The following is a 19,526-nucleotide window of genomic DNA, read 5'->3' as shown; positions in this document are numbered from 1 at the left end:
AATAAAAAAATATTACATTCCAATTCAATATCCTAACACAAATTCAAAATTATGGAATTCAAATGCAATCTCTGTTGGCAATGAAATCACTCCATATTTTCAAATACTTTCAAAGTGTATTTCCAAATATATTAAAATATTCAACTACTTGTCTTTTAAATAAAATATATCTGAATACTTACTTTGTATGTACAGTATTGTGAAAGCAATTGAGATATTTGAAATAGTATCAGAACCCAGGTCTGGCTTATATAGTACAGTATTGACACTGAGGTGATAAAGCAAACCAAATTACCAAAGGGACAATTACACTTTCTGAATCTGAATGCAAATCCTGCATGAGATTGCATAATGGTACACTCCACTGTACACAAATAACAAAAACTTTCACTTACCAGAACAACAACCTTAGTCTTAGGAAGACGGGAGGTGAGCAGTTGTGCAATGGCAAGGATTCCCCCTGCAACTTGCTCTGCCGAATGCTCATGATTGTTGGTTCCTACCCACACCACCGTCACCTGGAGGGGACCAACGAGGTATTGATTAGTTTAATCATATGTTATAGTTCTGATCTGGATGAAAAGCACTCCAGGACCACAAATGTCCACCTGTGCGGTGCCCTTTCCTCTCTCAGAGCCTGTGCTGGCCCGATTGAGTCTCACCTTAGGCCCAATGTTGTCCAATTCTCCATTCTGCAGCCTCCACAGCACATTACAGGTGGTGTCTCCCCCGATGCCAAAGTTGAGCGCATGCAGAGGAGAGAAGAGCTCCCGCCAGATCTGTGGAGTGAGTGATGTAGCAGGTTGAGATCCAGGACAAGGATTAGTGTAAAATACCAGTGTCATAGCAAAAGGTAAACAACTAACACATGCAGAGGTCCACACACACAGTATTATAACTGATATAATGCACAGCAACATGTATTACACACACACACACACACACACACACATATACACATACACACACACACCAGGGTTTCCGTTGTGATGCTGGACAGTTGACCTGCAGCATTCTAATTTAACAGACCTTTAAGAAATTTACAGGACCCATATGCATTGGGTGCATAACCGGATTAGGGCATCCACCTACAGTGCTCAGAATGACAGCAATCACATTTAGTTCATGGTAAATAATCTTAACAGAACATAAAACTCAAGGATGCAATGGCGTCTGTCCTTCTTATGAAGTTGTTCATATTTACTTTTCCGAACAGCAAAATCACTAGCCGATGCCAATCTACTATGCCCCATAGTAGAACAGTTAACCTATTCTATTGGTCAGCTTGTCGTGCAAGAAAGAAATAGCCTATTCCAAACACACACTGGGACAGTTGTGGGACAATAGATCCCAAATTCATACAACCTGTAGGCCTAGGCAACAGTCAAAAAAATGTAAATGCAATGAGGCTAATGCAACAGATCAGAATGTTTAGCTTAAAATGTTGGTAGACTATTATTTAGGCACATTATAAGCGCAAAAATGTGCACATGGCAGTAGGCTACACACGACTGTTCCTTCCCTAGTGCAATCCCCTGAAAAACATTGTCAAAAGCACATCGCACATTTGAGTGGTTTCAAGAGACAGATTAAAACATCCATTACAAATTTTGAAAGAGGGGAGATCTAAAGATGCAAAAACTAGCATGAATTGCTAATATGACTAGGATTGTGCATTTGGCTACTGGACAATGAAAGAAAGTTGATTTGAAAACCAATAGAACATGAGAGAAATAGGCTACTGTTTTCAATGGCATATGGAAGTCTATAAAATAACTGCCTGCACGTTTGGTTGGATTTTGGCTAAGCTACTTTGAAGCAAGGTAAAACATGCCTGATTATATGCAGTAAAACATTCAGGTTTCAAACAATTAGGTATACATTTTCAAAATGGATAAGCCTACTGACTCCAGCTCATTGCAAAGTGGTGTGTGACCTGCTGAGGCTTGCCTAGTTGCCTATGTACTTGATTGGCAAATGGTAAACTCGCTTTAATTACCAGTTGAGAAATAAAAATAGTAGCTCTTTTTAATCTTGGCCATCGTTTTTAACATGCAATTGCATTAAGAATTGTAGTGGGCAGGTTTCACTCCAGTACCAACCAATAGCTAGCTGTTTGATGAGCTGTAGCAGCAGCTCTCATGCTACATTGACTGGGATCAATCAAAAATGTGTTATTTTGCCGGAGCCAAATTGTATTTATCGCCTTTTCATTGATATTTTTGGGGGGCCAAAAGCCAGCTGTTACTGGCTAACGGAAACCCTGACACACACACACACACACACACAATGTTGTATACACAGGCATCTGTCCTCTCTCACCTCGTACTGCTGCATTAGCTGCACCATGGAGTCTCCAATAAACAGCACCTCTGGCTCTGCATCCTTACACTCCTGAACAAACCGCGTGTGCTGCAGAAACACAACACGTCATCCCCAGGCAGACACTCTACAGCCAAACACTTCTACAGCTGCCCCATCGAGAGCATCTTGACTGGCTGCATCACCGCTTGGTAAACTCCAGCCACCAAAGACATAAGATTGTTCACTCTGCTACCCTCTGGCAATTGGAGACAGCTTCTACCCCCAAGTCATAAGACTGGGCGGTATACCTCATATACACTGTATACAGGGGTATTTGGAAAAAGCCACGGGATGGGTTTTCAATACCATTGAAACTGTTTATTTTAATACATTTGAATATTTGTAACTACTTAAGTAAATCCCTGCAGTCAACTTGTACAATTCGTTTGGAGATAAAGACTGCGTTCTTAATTTCATATAATTTTCATTATGAAGCTAGCTGGTATTTATTATTACTTATTATGGATCCCCATTAACCGCTAAAGCAGCAGCTAATCTTCCTGGGGTCCAGCAAAATTACAGCAGTTTATACAATTTTAAAAACATTACATTCACAGATTTCACAACACACTGTGTGCCCATACTCTCCCCCTACCACATATCTACAGTAGTAAATCAATGTGGATGTATAGTGCGTATGTTATCATGTGTCTGTGTGTGTGTGTATGCATGTGTCTGTGCCAATGCTTGTGTTGCTTCACAGTCCCCGCTGTTCCATAAGGTGTTTATCTGTTTTTTAAATCTAATTTGACTGCTGGCACGAGTTACTTGATGTGGAATAGAGTTCCATGTAGTCATGACTCTGTGTAGTACTGTGTGCCTCCCATAGTCTGTTCTGGACTTGGGGACTGTGAAGAGACCTCTTGTGGAATGACTTGTGGGGTATGCATATGGGTGTCCGAGCTGTGTGCCAGTAGTTTAGACAGACAGCTCGGTGCGTTCAACATGTCAATACCTCTGGTAGTCCCCAGTCACGTCACCTGGTGCTTGTTTACAAGCACACAACAACGAGAGACCAACTGTTGTGCAGCATGCTCCATGTGATGTTTATCAGCTAGATATCTTATAACTATTATATTAACTGTCTAAAATGTGCTAAATGCTCTGCAGTTTAGATTTAGTTTTCTAATTTACTGTCTTCTGAAATCAAGCGTTCCCTTGGTAACCGCAGAGAATCTCCTCCAGGATCAAGAGCCTTGCTGCCTAATATTTGTTTTGTGCGTGCAACAAACTCTGAGAAGCACTTGAGTTACTTGTAGTTTAGGTCAGACACTGTATGAAATGTTTGCAATGCGCTCGTTAGCATTCTCTATGGGATTTGACATGCACTTGTTAGCATTGCTAACCTTAGGATTACAGAGTATGAGTGGGCTTTGAAAACAGCAGCCCTTGTGTTCAGTGCCAGTATTACCAAATATTCCGGTATGGCACAAAGTCGGTATGAAGGTATGACAATCTGGATATCTCCCAAGCCTAAAAGGCGCTGCATGTGATTGATACGGCCTCAGCAGAGGTCAGGGCATTCATACATCTTGCGCTTTGTTGAGCAGCGCAGAGCTGTTGAGCAGAGCTGTTGTCAAGGAAGTGCGCATCAAACAATCATGTCAATGTGGAGCCCTCCGCATTGTTACAAAATTTGGGAGGCGCACGGCGATGCTTTACGGAGCTCAATTTGGCCTCTGCATGCCTCCGGAGGCTCCGCAATTGCATCACAGCCTCAATATGGAGCCTCAGACCACATTTTGGAATGAGCATGAATTGGCTTTTACACACAAACTAGAGGTCTTCACGGGTTCAAAAAGTTTAACCCCTTCTGAAATGGACCTGGGGCTGCCCCACCCAGACCGATATGCATAAATAATTGTTTCATATATAGATACCTGCTCCGAACGGACCAGAGAAAAACTAGACCTATTTCGTATAGACCTGGTCGGATCCAGATCCGATCTGAGTGAGGGAAGCTCATTTTTTAAGCTACTTTATTAACCGGAGCTGATAAAGCGCAAGGAGGAGAGAGGTGCCACTAGCAGGCAGGGGAGGGGCCGTACTGTGAACAAGTGACAGGGAGCAGGGAGGGAGAGACAGGAACCGACCAAGTAGACTCGTTCTATAGTAGACTAATAGCTGCCATAGCTAAGTTATTTATCATCAAATATGTTAACGTAGTACCCGTCTTGAGTGAGTCAACCTGAGAGAAGCTAGTTACGCTAGCTAATGTTAGCTAGCTAGGCTAATTGATGCTGCAGTGCATGCACTTTCCCGTCTTACAGTTACAAATACCTCCATTCAGAATATTAAGTAGCAGCCTGCCAGTTCGATCTTGATCGTTGTACCAGATCCTTCTCCTTTAACTTTTAATTCCATTGTTTAGATATCTCCTAACTTTTGCCAAACAGAGGCTCTATGACTGTAACCTATTGCCGCTTTGATGACTTATGATTGGCCGCCCAACAAGAACAATTTACACACGCCACCCTCCACTATTGTGAAAAGCAAGAGCAGCAACATAAACGTCTCTCGCTCTCAAAATTACACATATCCAAGACCCATGACAATCATATCAGAACCGACCGAGGCCCGCAACATTATTTAGAATTCGGGTACAGGATCGGGTATTCGCGTACAGGTGGATCCGTGAAGATCTCTACCGACAACTCGTGGGTGATTCTCATGAACTTGGTACATTTTGAAAATTCAAAGGCAAAACACTTTTTATTTTGTAACGCCTAATTGCCTAAGATTTTAAAAAGGCCATTTAGATTTTTTTTTTTAAATATATATTTTTTTAAAGAATATTTTCATTTGAATCAGTTCTCATTACCGTAACATGTGACATGTTCATAACCTGGATTTTTATATATTATTTCTGTTTTAAACTATTATTAATGTTTCAAAAGTAAATACATATAAAGAGCTAAATGTAATTTTAATTTTATGGACAGCTCAAATATTTTGAATTCTGTAATATTATTCTAGGAATATTTTATCATTGATGATGCAATTCGGTAATGAGATCCATGTTACATGGATCCATGATCCATGAGACCGAATTACGGTAATGAACAAACAGTACTTCATCATGAGCAAAAAATATATAATTTTGAACCATATTAACCATCTGAAGCATTAAGAACAAATAATTAACTACACACCACTGCCCAGCTCTACCCGCCCCCTCCCAGTACTTCACATTTTTTCTGTGTTCTTTAGGAGTTAAGTCTGCCACAGACTTAAGTCCATTTCTCTTCTGTTTTTGGTACCTGTGAAATATAGAATGATAGCCACTCTCTTTATGAACAGTCCCTTCCTATTCCTTGTGTAATAACAAACAGCTAAACTCCATTAGTAATCAATTACAACGCAAAAACATGATTAAAGTGTTACTAGTGTAAGCTAACTACAGTGTTATAACCAGTGCCTAAAATATTGCTAATCACAAATGATAATCACTATCTAAACTCGGCAACAACAAAAAAAGAAGTCCTCTCACTGGCAACTGCATCTATTTTCATCAAACTTAACATGTGTAAATATTTGTATGAACATAAGATTCAACACCTGAGACGTAAACTGAACAAGTTCCACAGACATGTGACTAACAGAAATTGAATAATATGTCCCTGAACAAAGGGGGGTCAAAATCAAAAGTAAGTCAGTATCTGGTGTGGCCACCAGCTGCAGTAAGTACGGTAGTGCATCTCCTCCTCGTGGACTGCACCAGATTTGCCAGTACTTGCCGTGAAATGTTACCCCACTCTTCCACCAAGGCACCTGCAAGTTCCCGGACATTTCTGGGGGTGAATGGCTCTAGCCCTCACCCTCCGATCCAACAGGTCCCAGACGTGCTCATTGGGATTGAGATCCGGGCTCTTCGCTGGCCATGGCAGAACATTAACATTCCTGTCTTGCAGGAAATCACGCACAGAATGAGCAGTATGGCTGGTGGCATTGTCATGCTGGAGGGTCATGTCAGGATGACATTTTGTACAGTTTACTCACTGTTAGTCAGCACCTCTAACTTTTTTGGGATGTGTGCCAGTTCATGCTTTTCACAAGATAAATACACATCCCAAAAAAGTTAAGAGGTGCTGACTAACAGTGAGTAAACTGTAGGCTATAAAAATAGTCGCACACTCTATATACAGTGCATTCGGAAAGTATTCAGACCCCGTGATTTTCCCCCCATATCGTTACATTACAGCCTTGCTTCTAAAACTGATTAAATATTTTTCCACCCCCTCAATCTACACACAATACCCCATAATGAGCAAATACAGGTTTAGACATTTTTGCAAATATATTACTAATAAAAAAAAGAAATGTCACATTTACATAAGTATTCAGACCCTTTACTCAGTACTTTGTTTAAGCACCTTTGGCAGTGATTACAGCCTCGAGTCTTCTTGGGTATGACACTACAAGCTTGGCACACCAGTATTTGGGAGTTCTCCCAGTCTTCTCTGCAGATCCTCTCAAGCTCTGTCAGGTTGGATGGAGTGTGTCGTTGCACAGCTATTTTCAGGTCTCTCCAGAGATGTTCAATTGTGTTCCAAGTCCAGTCTCTGGCTGGGCCACTCAAGGAGATTGAGACTTGTTTTGAAGCCACTCCTGCAATGTCTTGGCTGTGTGCTTAGGGTCATTGTCCAGGTCCTGAGCACTCTGGAGCAGGTTTTCGTCAAGGATATTTCTGTACTTTGCTCCGTTCATCTTTCCCTCGATCCTGACTAGTCTCCCAGTCCCTGCCGCTGAAAAACATCCAAACATCATGATGCTGTCACTAAGCTTCATCATAGGGATGGCGCCAGGTTTCCTCCAGACGTTTGGCATTCAGGCCAAAGAGTTCAATCTTGGTTTCCTCAGATCAGAGAATCTAGTTTCTCATGGTCTAAGAGTCCAGCTCTAGGAAGAGTCTTGGTCATTTCAAACTTCCATTATAGAATGATGGAGGCCACTGTGTTCTTGGGGACCTTCAATGCAGCAGAAATTTGATGGTACCCTTCCCCAGATCTGTGCCTCGAAACAATCCTGTCTGAGCTCTACAGACAATTCCTTTGACCACATACGCAAGAAGACTCAAGGCGTTTTGCTCTGACATGTGGGACCTTATATAGACAGGTGTGTGAATTTCCAAATCATGTCCAATTAATTGAATTTACCACAGGTGGACTTCAATCAAGTTGTAGAAACATCTCAAGGATGATTAATGGAAATAGGGCGTACCTGAGCTCAATTTCGAGTCTCATAGCAAAGGGTTTGAATACTTACGCAAGTAAGGTATTTCTGTTTATTATTTTTAAGACATTTGCAAACATTTCTAAAAACCTGTTTTTGCTTTGTCATTATGGGGCTTCGTGTGTAGATGGATGGGGAAAAAATATTCCATCCATTTTAGAATAAGGCTGTAACATAACAAAATGTGGAAAAGGGAAGGGTCTGCACTGTAAGCTCCCAGTAATGTAATGGGTAAACCACCAATTTTGGCATCATCTTCTATTCATAATGAAAATTAATGTTGGAATTTGAGTGTAATGTCCCCTTAACACAATTCATATCAAAGTTTGTCAGTTGCTTTCAGATCTCAAAAGTAGTGTAATCTCAAGAAGAGTCTAAATCGCATGCCAACAATTAGAACATCATACTATATGTCTCCACCCAAATGGTTTGTATTGCTTTTATTCAGAACCCCATTAGCTGTTGAAGAAGCAGCAGCTATTCTTCCTGGGGTCCACACAAAACATGAAAAATACAGAACACTAATGGACAGGAAGACAAATATTAACTCACACTAGGACTAAAGAACAATATGACTATTTTAAAAAGTAATAAGAAGAACTCGAAAATAAAGAAAAATAAATGAATAATACTACAAATAATGTGTGGGTGTCTCCTCATTGTTCCTTGAGGTGTTATCTTCTTTTTATTTTATTTTAAAGAGATTGTATTGTTTGCCTGAGTCAAGCGAAGTCCATGTAGTCATTGCTCTATACAGTACTGTGCATCTCCCAACCTCTGTTCCGGACTGAGAAGAGACCCTGATTGCGTGTCTTGTGGGATATGTATAGGTTTTGAGCTGTGTGTTAACTGGCTGAAAATACAATTCTGTACTTTCAGCATGTCAATACTTCTTACAAAGAACAGCAGTGATGCAGTCAATCTCTCATCCACTCTGAACCAGGAGAGTCTGACCTGCATGTTATTGACATTGGCCCGCCGTGTACATTTGAGGGCCAGACGTGCTGCTCTGTTCTGGGTCAGCTGCAGCATTCTCTGTCCTTTTTCCCCCACACATGACCATACAACTGGGCAATAGTCAAGATGCAACAAAACCAGAGCTTGCAGGACTTTTTGGTTGCATGTGATGTTAAAAAAAGCAGATCATCTCGTTATCACAGACAAACCTCTCCACATCTTTACAACAATATAATAAATATGCTTTGACCATGAAAGTTTACAATCTAATATAACACCAAGAAGTTTAGTCTTCAGTGGAAAAGATAACCACCACAAATCAGGAAAAATTTTGGTGCTCAACTTTTCCATTCATTTTGGATTGTTTGCATACAGCTGAGCTGAATCTACAAAACAGATGGTCTAGGATGGCCGAAGACCACTTTTGAGTTGTGAAAACAGACAAAATATAGATTTTTAAGTGTAATGTGTCTTTAAAAAACAAAGTGTTTCCCCTATATTTTATTTTTGCAGTGGTGGGAAACGAAATAGTCCTGGAAGGGGCGGTGGTTGGTCAGAATATTTTCCTCCAGGTTTCCCCTCTTAAAAATCACTTTTCTAAAAGAAAAACAACAAAATTGAATGTGCTAACAATGCTTAAACCACACCAGGAGACCAATCTGCACTCCAAAAAAATCTATTCATGCACTTTCTAATCTATTATACTGTAAATAGTTTAATCAATAATATTGCTCAAAGTATTACACAGTTATGGTAATGGTCATGTAAAATGGCTAAATTGTGTTAAGAGGACAATTATCAATTTAAACATAATAAAAGAGACCAGCTTACCTTGTAGCCATCTTTGATCTTCTCTTCTTAGTAATGCATTATGGGTCAAAATAAATAAACAAAAACACTGTACTTTGTACAGGAACATCAAGAAATAATATGGTAATGTGAAACACGTGCTCAGACATGTTTGGTCTAAAATATGACTAGTTTGTAATGGGAATACCTAGAAATGATAACTCTCTTTGAATATGTAGCAATTTAAACAATATTTCATAGGTTTTAATTAAATATGTTAGTTATTTTGGTAACACTTTACTTGACACCCAGCGTAAAAACACATTATGACATGGACATAACCATGTCATAATATGTCATAACAGCTGACATAGGTTATAATCTGTCATAATGTGGTCAAAACACTGTCATGACCCATATATACACCTGTTGTGTTATTTTATGGCTGGTTATGACATAAGCATGTCAAAACCCACGTTTATTCAAAGATTTTTTCCCTGCCAAGAACTTTCCTTTCGTCATATTTTAAATAACTTGTAGAAAATACACTTTATGACGAATATCATAAGGCATTATGACCATCCTGTGTCACTTACGACTAAGAAAATACACTTTATGACACAGTCAAGAAGCATTACGACCATCATAATCTTATAAACTAGATAGGCCTATCAGGTACACGCCCTTATGTCAGTCATCAGTCCTGCCACTGAAATCTGTTCCTACATTCTCATCAGAAACAGAGCACTGGGGTAGGTGCATGTCTGACATCAATGTGTGCACAATTACTATGATCATTTAATATGGTCAATTTCTGAAAATGTAATATAACATAGCCTACTTGTCAACAGTATGTTTATGGTGTAATGGAATGTTTTGCCTTGTGTATGTTGACATTTATGTAGGTGTCATAGTCAGCCACAAAATAATGCAACATATCACAACAGGTCTAAATATATGTGTAATGACAGTGTTATGTCAGCTGTTATGACATATGACATGGATATGACCGTGTCATAACGTGTTATGATGCTGTGTGTCAAGTAAAGCGTTACCGTTATTTTTAGCAATTAAATGCATGTAAAGTCCTTGGACCCGAAAGTATTACAGAAATGAGACTATTATTAAAAATTGTTACACTTAAGATTTAAGCCCAAAACAGATTAAAGAGCCAGAAACCAAGCATAGTGAGCCTTAATATGAAAGTAAATGATTTACGAGTCCCTTTAGAAAGTATTCACACCCCCAGCCTGAATTGAAAATGGATTAAATTGAGATTTGTCATCACTGGCCTACACACAATACCCCATAACGTCAAAGTTTAACTGTTTTTTTGTGTGTTTTTTTACAAATTAATACAATTTGAAAAGCTTAAATGTCTTGAGTCAATAATTATTCAACCCCGTTGTAATGGCAAGCCTAAATAGGAGTAAAAATGTGCTTAACAAGTAACATAATAAATTGCATGGACTGTTGAACATGATTTTTGAAGGACTGGCTCATCTCTGTACCCCACACATACAATTATCTGTAAGGTCCCTCAGTCGAGCAGTGAATTTCCAACACAGATCGAACCACAAAGACCAGGGAGGTTTTCCAATGCCTCGCAAAGAAGGTAACCTATTGGTAGATGGGTAAAAAATAAAACAAGGCACTAAAGTAAACCTGCAAAAAATGTGGTAAAGCAAGTAACTTTTTGTCCCGAACACAAAGTGTTATATTTGGGGAAAATCCAATACAACACCCTACTGATTACCACTCTCCAAATGTTCAAGCAGAGTGGTGGCTGGATCATGTTATGGGTATGCTTGTAATCATTAAGGACTGGGTCGTTTTTCAGTATTAAAAAAAATGGAATGGAGTTAAGCACAGGCAATCTCCTAGAGGAAAACTTGGTTCAGTCTGCTTTCCACTAGACACTGGGAGATGAATTCACCTTTCAGGAGGACAATAACCTAAAACACAAGGCCAAATTTACACTTGAGCTGCTTACCAAGAAGACAGTGAATGTTCCTGAGTGTCCGAGTTACAATTTTGACTTAAATCTGCTTGAAAATCTATGGCAAGACTTGTAAATGGTTGTTCAGCAATGATCAACAACCAATTTGACAGAGCATGTAACATTTTGAAAAGAATAATGGGCAAATGTTGTACAATCCAGGAGTGCAAAGCTCTTAGCTCTTATATCAACTCAGGTGAATACTTATGTACATGAGATACTGTATGTCTGCATTTAATTGTCAATAAATTTGCTAGCATTTCTAAAAACTGGTTTTCACTTCGTCATTATGGGGAATTGTGTGTAGATGAATGAGAACAAAAATGTATTTACAAAAATGTATTTAATAAAATGTTGAATTTAGGCCTTTCTGAAGGCACTGTATCTGAATTCATCACAGACATGGTTTAATGAGAATCACCCACACACACTTTTACACACATCATATGCTGCTGCTACTCAGTTCTTTATTTTAATCGTATTATTATCTATCCTGATGCCTAGTCACTTTACCCTGCCTTGATGAACATACTGTATCTAGCTCAAATACATCATACCCCTGCAAATTGATCTGATACGGGTACTCCCTGTATATAGCCCCATTCTTGTGCATTTTATTCCTCGTGTTACTAGTACTCCCTGTATATATACACTACATGACCAAAAGTATACGGATACCTGCTCGTCCAACATCTCATTCCAAAATCATGGGCATTAATGGTGTTGGTCCACTCTTCTAGGAAGGCTTTCCACTAGATGTTGGAACATTGCTGTGGGGACTTGATTCCATTCAGCCACAACATTAGTGAGGTCAGACATTGATGTTGGGCGATTAGGCCTAGCTCGCAGTCTGCCTTCCAATTCATCCCAAAGGTGTTTGATAGGGTTGAGGTCAGGGCTCTATGCAGGCCAGTCAAGTTCCTCCACACCAATCTCGACAAACCATTTCTGTATGGACCTCACTTTGTAAGCACAGAAACATCTAGAATGTCATTGTATGCTTTAGCGGTAAGATTTCCCTTCACTGGAACTAAGAGGCCTAGCCCAAACAATGAAGAAACAGCCCCAAACCATTATTCCTCTTCCACTAAACTTTACAGCTGGCATTATGCATTGGGGCAGGTAGCATTCTCCTGGCATCCGCCAAACCCAGATCCGACAGTCGGACTGCCAGATGGAGAAGTGTGGTTCATCAATGGCGGCGAGATTTACATCACTCCAGCCGGTGCTTGGCATTGCACATGGTTATCTTAGGCTTGTGTGCGGCTGCTCAGCCATGGAAACCCCTTTTCATGAAGCTCCAGACGAACAGTTCTTGTGCTGACGTTGCTTCCAGAGGAAGTTGGGATCTCGGTAGTGAGTGTGGCAACCGAGGATAGACCATTTTTACACACTACGCACTTCAGCACTTGGCGGTCCCGTTCTGTGAGCTTGTGTGGCCTACCACTTCACAGCTGAGCCATTGTTTCTCCTATACGTTTTCATTTCACAATAACAGCGCATACAGTTGACCGGGGAAGCTCTAGTTTAGCAGAAATTTGACAACTGACTTGTTGGAAAGGTGGCATCCTATGACGGTGCCACATTCAGTCACTGAGTTCTTCAGTAAGGACATTATACTGCCAATGTTTGTCTATGGAGGTTGTGTGCTCGATTTTATACACCTGTCTGCAACGTGTGTGGCTAAAATAGCCAAATCCACTCATTTGAAGGGGTGTCCACATACTTTTGTATATCAAGTGTAGCTCCATTCTTGTGTATTTTATTCCTTGTGTTACTATTTTTCTTTTCATTATTTGTTTTAAACTCTGCATCGTTGGGAAGGGCTAGTAAGCAAGCATTTCACCGTTAAGTCTACACCTGTTGTATTTGGTGCATTTAACAACTAGAATTTGATTTTTTACATATTGGTGGAGATGGAGATTGAATTTAAGATGGACATGATTCTCTGTTCCATCCATGTTAGGTTCTCTCTATGTGTTCTATACACACACACACACACACACACACACACACACGTATTACCATGAATCAGTGACCTTAGGTTTTGCAGAGTCCGAGTCCTTCAGGTCAGTTACTGACAGGACAGTATGGTGTAGTTAGAGGCAGTAGGGTCGACTAACCTGGGACATCCAGCGGTCGTCTCCCTGTATATCCTCCACTGCCTGGGCCACTGCTGCTGGGTTCATCTCATCGCCACTCATCCTATCAGACACACATCACAGAGGAATTAACATTACAACACACACACAATAAAAAATCATATGTCCATTAATATGCCCTGAAGAATAACACCTGGTAGGTTTTTATTGACAGAGTTTTTGAGGCTAGCTTCTAGCTTTCGGTTTGTGCAGAGTGGGTGGTGAGACAACATTGCCTGCTGGGAGGCCTCACAGACAGCCAGGGGTGGGATGGTATGGAGAATCTAATGACAACACCGATGCGAGGGCAATGTAGGCAAAGGGCTGGAATTTCGCACACATCGTATCTACTGATAACAACAACCCACTGCCCTTAGCGCTAGCAGTTCAGCAAGTTTAATTTGAGTTTGAATTATGAAAGGACAATGCTAGACGACCCAAGAAGCAGCGTTAATAAATGCGGACTGTCGCTGTTGTCTCTCCCGACAAACACACACGGCAAGCCCGCGAGTCAGTCAGCCCTACCCCTTGTACCTTAAAGCTTCTGATGATGGTTAGTTCTTGTCAATATAACCAGAATATTTCCTCGCGCACGGATGCTGCACGGCTCCGGTGTTTTGCATCCAATGATGATAGTGCGTCGGTGCAGATTCTGCTCTCGCGCTTGGATGCTAGCAAGCTAACGTTAGCTGGCTAGCAACTCACCCTGATAAAGTAGCTCCTCGTTTCCTGTCAATAAAGAACTACGATATAGCTTCTCTATTACTCTAACAATTAACTATCTGCAAAATAAATGTCTAAGAGATTGTTCTAAATGTGAAACTTATCGGTCGAGTCGACCCAACCTCCCGCTCTTCAGCATCCGACGTTTCCTTTTTTTGCTCCCTCCCTTTCGCTCTCCAGCAGGGTTGCCAGGTCAAGTTAAAATTTCTAGCCAAATTACCACAGAAAATGTTCACAAAAGACCTGAACTAGCCACATCATTTTCACAGCAAGAGATGAGTTTCCATATTAATACAATACAACTTTTTCCCATAACGTTATCGAGCCAATTAAGAAGGAATATCAGAGTAACTTCAAACGACTTCTAACGACGAAAATTCGTGTTTCCTCAAAATAATAATTATTGCAAGCTATAACATGACGTAATAAAGGAATTTGAACATGTGGCAAGATTAAAGATAATTCACCATTATTAAACTCGTTAGATCATTTGCACAAGGGGGTATGGTATATGGCCAACATACCAGCTAATGGCTATTCTGCAACGGCAGACCTTAGCCGTGGGATATTGGTCATATACCGCAAACACCGGGATTCCTTATTGCTATAATAAACTGGTTACCAAAGTAATTCCAACAGTAAAAAGTAATGTTTTGTCATACCCGTGCTATATGGTCTGATATACTACGGCTTTCAGCCAATCAGCATTCAGGGCTCAAACCAGGTATATAATTAAGCAATAAGGCCTGAGGAGGGTGTGGTATATGGCAAATGCTAAGAGGAGGGGCTCCAACCACCCGGTTTATAATTGTACATTAATCCCCTTTGCGCATGTATTTGTATTTATTATGGATCCCAATTAACTTGTGCCAAGGCAGCAGTTACTCTTCCTGGGGTCTGACAAAATTAAGGCAGTTATACAATTTTAAAAACATTACAATACATTCATAACAGATTTTACAACACACAAAATGTGTGGCCTTAGGCCCCTACTCCACTACCGCAATATCTACAACACAAAATCTATGTGTACATGTTTGTATAGTGCATATGTTATCATATGTGTGTATGCATGTGTCTGTGCCTATGTTTGTGTTGCTTCACAGTCCCCACTGTTCCATAAGGTGTATTTTTATCTTTAAAAAAAAAATCTGATTCTACTGCTTGCATGAGTTACCTGATGTAGAACAGAGATCCATGTAGTTATGGCTCTATGTAGTACTGTGCACCTCCCATCATCTGTTCTGGACTTGGGGACTGTTAATAGACCTCTGGTGGCATGTCTTGTGGGGCATGCATGGGTGTCTGATCTGTGTGCTGGTGTGGCAGGTAGCCTAGTGGTTAGAGCGTTGAACTAGTAACTGAAAGGTTGCAAGATCGAATCCCCAAGCTGGCAAGGTAAAAATCTGTTGTTCTGCCCCTGAACAAGGCAGTTAACCCACTGTTCCTAGGCAGTCAATGAGAATAAGAATGTGTTCTTAACTGACTTGCCTGGTGAAATAAAAACAGACAGCTTGGTGCTTTCAGCATGAGTGTACCTCTCACAAATACAAGTAGTAATGAAATCAATCTCTCCTCCACTTTGAGATTGACATGCATATTTTTAATGTTTGCTCACTAAGGGCCAGCTGTGCTGCCCTGTTCTGAGCCAATTGCAATTTTCCTAATTCCCACTTTGTGGCACCTGACCACACAACTGAACAGTAGTCCAGGTGCTACAAAAGCCTGTAGCATCTGCCTTGTTGATAATGCTCTTTGTTAAATGTTGCAGTCATTTCAGTCGCTGTAATAGCTGACGTGTATATTTTTGAGTCATCCGTATACATAGAAACTCTGGCTTTACTCAAAGCCAGTGGCATGTCGTTAGTAAAGATTGAAGAAAGGATGGGACCTAGACAGCTGCCCTGGGGAATTCCTGATTCTACCTGGATTTTGTGGGAGAGGCTTCCCTAAAATAACACCCTCTGTGTTCTGTTAGGCAGGTAACTCTTTTTCCACAATATAGCAAGGGGTGTAAAGCCATAACACATTTGTTTTTCCAGCAGCAGACTATGATCGACAATGTCAAAAGCCACACTGAAGTCTAACAAAACACCCCCTACAAATGTTTTATCATCAATTTCTCTCAGCCAATCATCAGTCATTTGTGTAAGTGCTGTGCTTGTTGAATGTCCTACCCTATAAGCGTGCTGAAAGTCTGTTGTCAACTTGTTTACTGTAAAAAAGCATTGTATCTGGTCAAACACAAAAATCATTAAAGAAGTTAGCAATATCAGTCGGTTTTGTGATGAATGAGAAATCTGATTCAAGGAACGATGTAACTGAATTTGCCTTTTTTCCCAAAATGTAATTTAATTAAATTTTCTTTATATCATTTATCTTTGTTTGATACTGTAGTTTATTTTTTAAATTCAGTTTAGTCACATGATTTCTCAATTTGCAGTACATTTGCCAATTGGTTTTGCAGCCAGACTTATTTGCCATTACTTTTGCTCATCCATCTCAACCATACAATTTTTCAATTCCTCATCAACCAACGGGGATTTAACAGTTTTTACAGTCATATTCTTAATGTGTGCATGCTTATTAGTAACTGGAATAAGCAATTTCATAAATGTGTCAAGTGCAAGGTCTGTTTCCTCCTCATTACACACCACAGACCAACAAATATTCTTTACATCAACAACATAAGAATCTCTACAAAACTTATTGTATGACCTCTACACTTTATTAGGCCCATCCTTTGGAACTTTGGTTTTACTAGATATAGCTACTATATTGTGATCACCACATCCGATGGATCTGGATACTGCTGTCAAACACATTTCTGCAGCATCAGTAAAGATGTGATCAATACATGTTGATGATTTCATTACTGTGCTGTTTGTAACTACCCTGGTAGGTTGACTGATAACCTGAACCAGGTTGCAGGCACTGGTTATAGTTTGAAGCTTTTTCTTGAGTGGGCAGCTTGTTAGGCATGTGCATAACTGTAGATAAATCCGACAGGAGAGTTTGAGTGATAAAAGTTGGAGAGAGGATCTCGAAATCTATGAGCAAGAAACACTTGGATGAACATAAAAAACGAATGTTAGGCTATTTTCTGTCAATTGTGCTGTTATTATGTTCCAAATGTTAAAACTACAAATGGCCCATTTGCGAGATTGACTCATCATTTCAATAGGCTTTGGCTACAGACTAAAATTTGGGTTTATGATTGTAATTCAATTTTGCCATGGTTTGCTTAAAAGCAGGTAGCCTATAGCCCCTAATAGGCCTACATTTCATTTCAGTAGCCGAGACAAGATGTAGACTGAACGACTTAGCAGCTTGCTTAGTTCAAATTGACAGACTAATTTATACAATATGAATAGCGATGCGATTAAGAGGTAAGAAATGGTTGTGTTTCCCAATAGCCTGCTAGAATAGGCTACTGAGGATGGGGTCATCATTTCAATCACTGAATTAAATATGAATACTATGTACAGTACCAGTCAAAAGTTTGGACACACATACTCATTCAAGGGTTTTTCTTAATATTTTACTATTTTCTACATTGTAGATTTACAGTGAATACATCAAAACTATGAAATATCACATATGGAATCATGTAATAACCAAAAAAGTGTTCAATAAATCAAAATATATTTTAAATTTGAGATTCTTCAAAGTAGCCACCCTTTGCCTTGATGACAGCTTTGCACACTTTCAACCAGCTTCATGAGGAATGCTTTTCCAACAGGAGTTGGAACAGAAGGACAGAAGGAGTTCCCACATATGCTGACCACTTGTTGGCTGCTTTTCATTCACTCTGCAGTCAAACTCATCCCAAACCATCTCAATTGGGTTGAGGTCAGGTGATTGTGGAGGCCAGGTCATCTGATGCAGCACTCCATCCCTCTCCTTCCTGGTCAAATAGCCCTTACACAGCCTGGAGGTGTGTTTTTGGTCATTGTCCTGTTGAAAAACAAATGATAGTCTCACTAAGCGCAAACCAGATGGGATGACGTATCGCTGCAAGGTTCTGTGGTAGCCATGCTGGTTAAATGTGCCTTGAATTCTAAATAAATCACTGACAGTGTCACCAGCAAAGCATCCCCACACCATCACACCTCCTCCATGCTTCACGATGGGAACCACACATGCGGAGATAATCCGTTCACCTACTCTGCGTCTCACAAAAACACGGCGGTTGGAACCAAAAATCTAAATTTGGACTCATCACACCAAAGGACAGATTTCCACTGGTCTAATGTCCATTGCACGTGTTTCTTGGCCCAAGCAAGTCCCTTCTTCTTATTGGTGTCCTTTAGTAGTGGTTTCTTTGCAGCAATTCGACCACAAAGGCCTAATTCACACAGTCTCATCTGAACAGTTGATGTTGAGATGTGTCTGTTACTTGAACTCTGTGAAACATTTATTTGGGCTGCAATTTCTGAGGCTGGTAACTCTAATGAACTTATCCTCTGCAGCAGAGGTAACTCTGGGTCTTCCTTTCCTGTCGTGGTCCTCATGAGAGCCAGTTTCATCATAGCGCTTCGTGTTTTTTATGACTGCACTTGAGAAACTTTTCCGGATTGACTGACCTTCATGTCTTAATGTACCTTGTCACAACACAACTGACTGGCTCAAACACATTAAGAAGGAAATAAATTCCACAAATTAATTTTTAACAAGGCACACTTGTTACTTGAAATGCATTCCAGGTGACTAACTCATAAAGTTGTCTGAGAGAATACCAAGAGTGTGCAAAGCTATCATCAAGGCAAAGGGTGGCTACTTTGAAGAATCTGAAATATAAAATATATATTTTGATTTGTTGAACACTTATTTTCCTACTACATGATTCCATATGTGTTATTTCATAGTTTTGATGTCTTCACTATTGTTCTACAATGTAGAAAATAGTACACTTGGGTGAAGGTTCACCTTCCAACAGGACAACGACCCTAAGCACACAGCCAAGACAACACAGGAGTTGCATCGGGACAAGTCTCTGAATGTCCTTGAGTGCCCCAGCCAGAACCCAGACTTTAACCAAATCGAACATCTCTGGAGAGACCTGAAAATAGCTGTGCAGCAACGCTACCCATCCAACCTGACAGAGCTTGAGGGGATCTGCAGAGAAGAATGGGAGAAACTCCCCAAATACAGGTGTGTCAAGCTTGCAGCATCATAACCAAGAAGACTCAAGGCTGTAATCGCTGCCAAAGGTGCTTCAACAAAGTACTGAGTAAAGGGTCTGAATACTTATGTAAATGTGACATTCCTTTTTTTTTTTCCCCCCAAAAAAAAAAAAAAATGTTTTTACTTTGTCATCA

General features: G+C 40.2%; 1 protein-coding gene across 3 annotated transcripts in view; it reads right to left on the bottom strand.

The window, feature by feature from the left end:
• The window catches only part of LOC115105675 (platelet-activating factor acetylhydrolase IB subunit alpha2-like), a 36,591-nt gene extending 22,198 nt beyond the window's left edge, over positions 1 to 14,393 (bottom strand). The window contains exons 1-5 of one of the 3 annotated variants that reach the window (XM_029627961.2): positions 14,017 to 14,393; positions 13,465 to 13,546; positions 2,323 to 2,412; positions 663 to 779; positions 396 to 518 (exon numbers count right to left, since the gene is read on the bottom strand). In XM_029627961.2, the coding sequence (XP_029483821.1) occupies positions 396 to 518; positions 663 to 779; positions 2,323 to 2,412; positions 13,465 to 13,545 (411 nt within the window). In that variant the 5' untranslated portion in view covers position 13,546; positions 14,017 to 14,393. The other 2 variants (XM_029627963.2, XM_029627962.2) reach the window with 2 other exon arrangements.
• Between the last annotated feature and the right edge of the window lie 5,133 nt (positions 14,394 to 19,526).

This window comes from Oncorhynchus nerka, linkage group LG22 (assembly GCF_034236695.1).
Source record: "Oncorhynchus nerka isolate Pitt River linkage group LG22, Oner_Uvic_2.0, whole genome shotgun sequence".
Taxonomy (NCBI): Eukaryota; Metazoa; Chordata; class Actinopteri; order Salmoniformes; family Salmonidae; genus Oncorhynchus; species Oncorhynchus nerka.
Note: the sequence above shows the minus strand (reverse complement) of the source record. Positions and strands in the feature narration are given on the sequence as shown.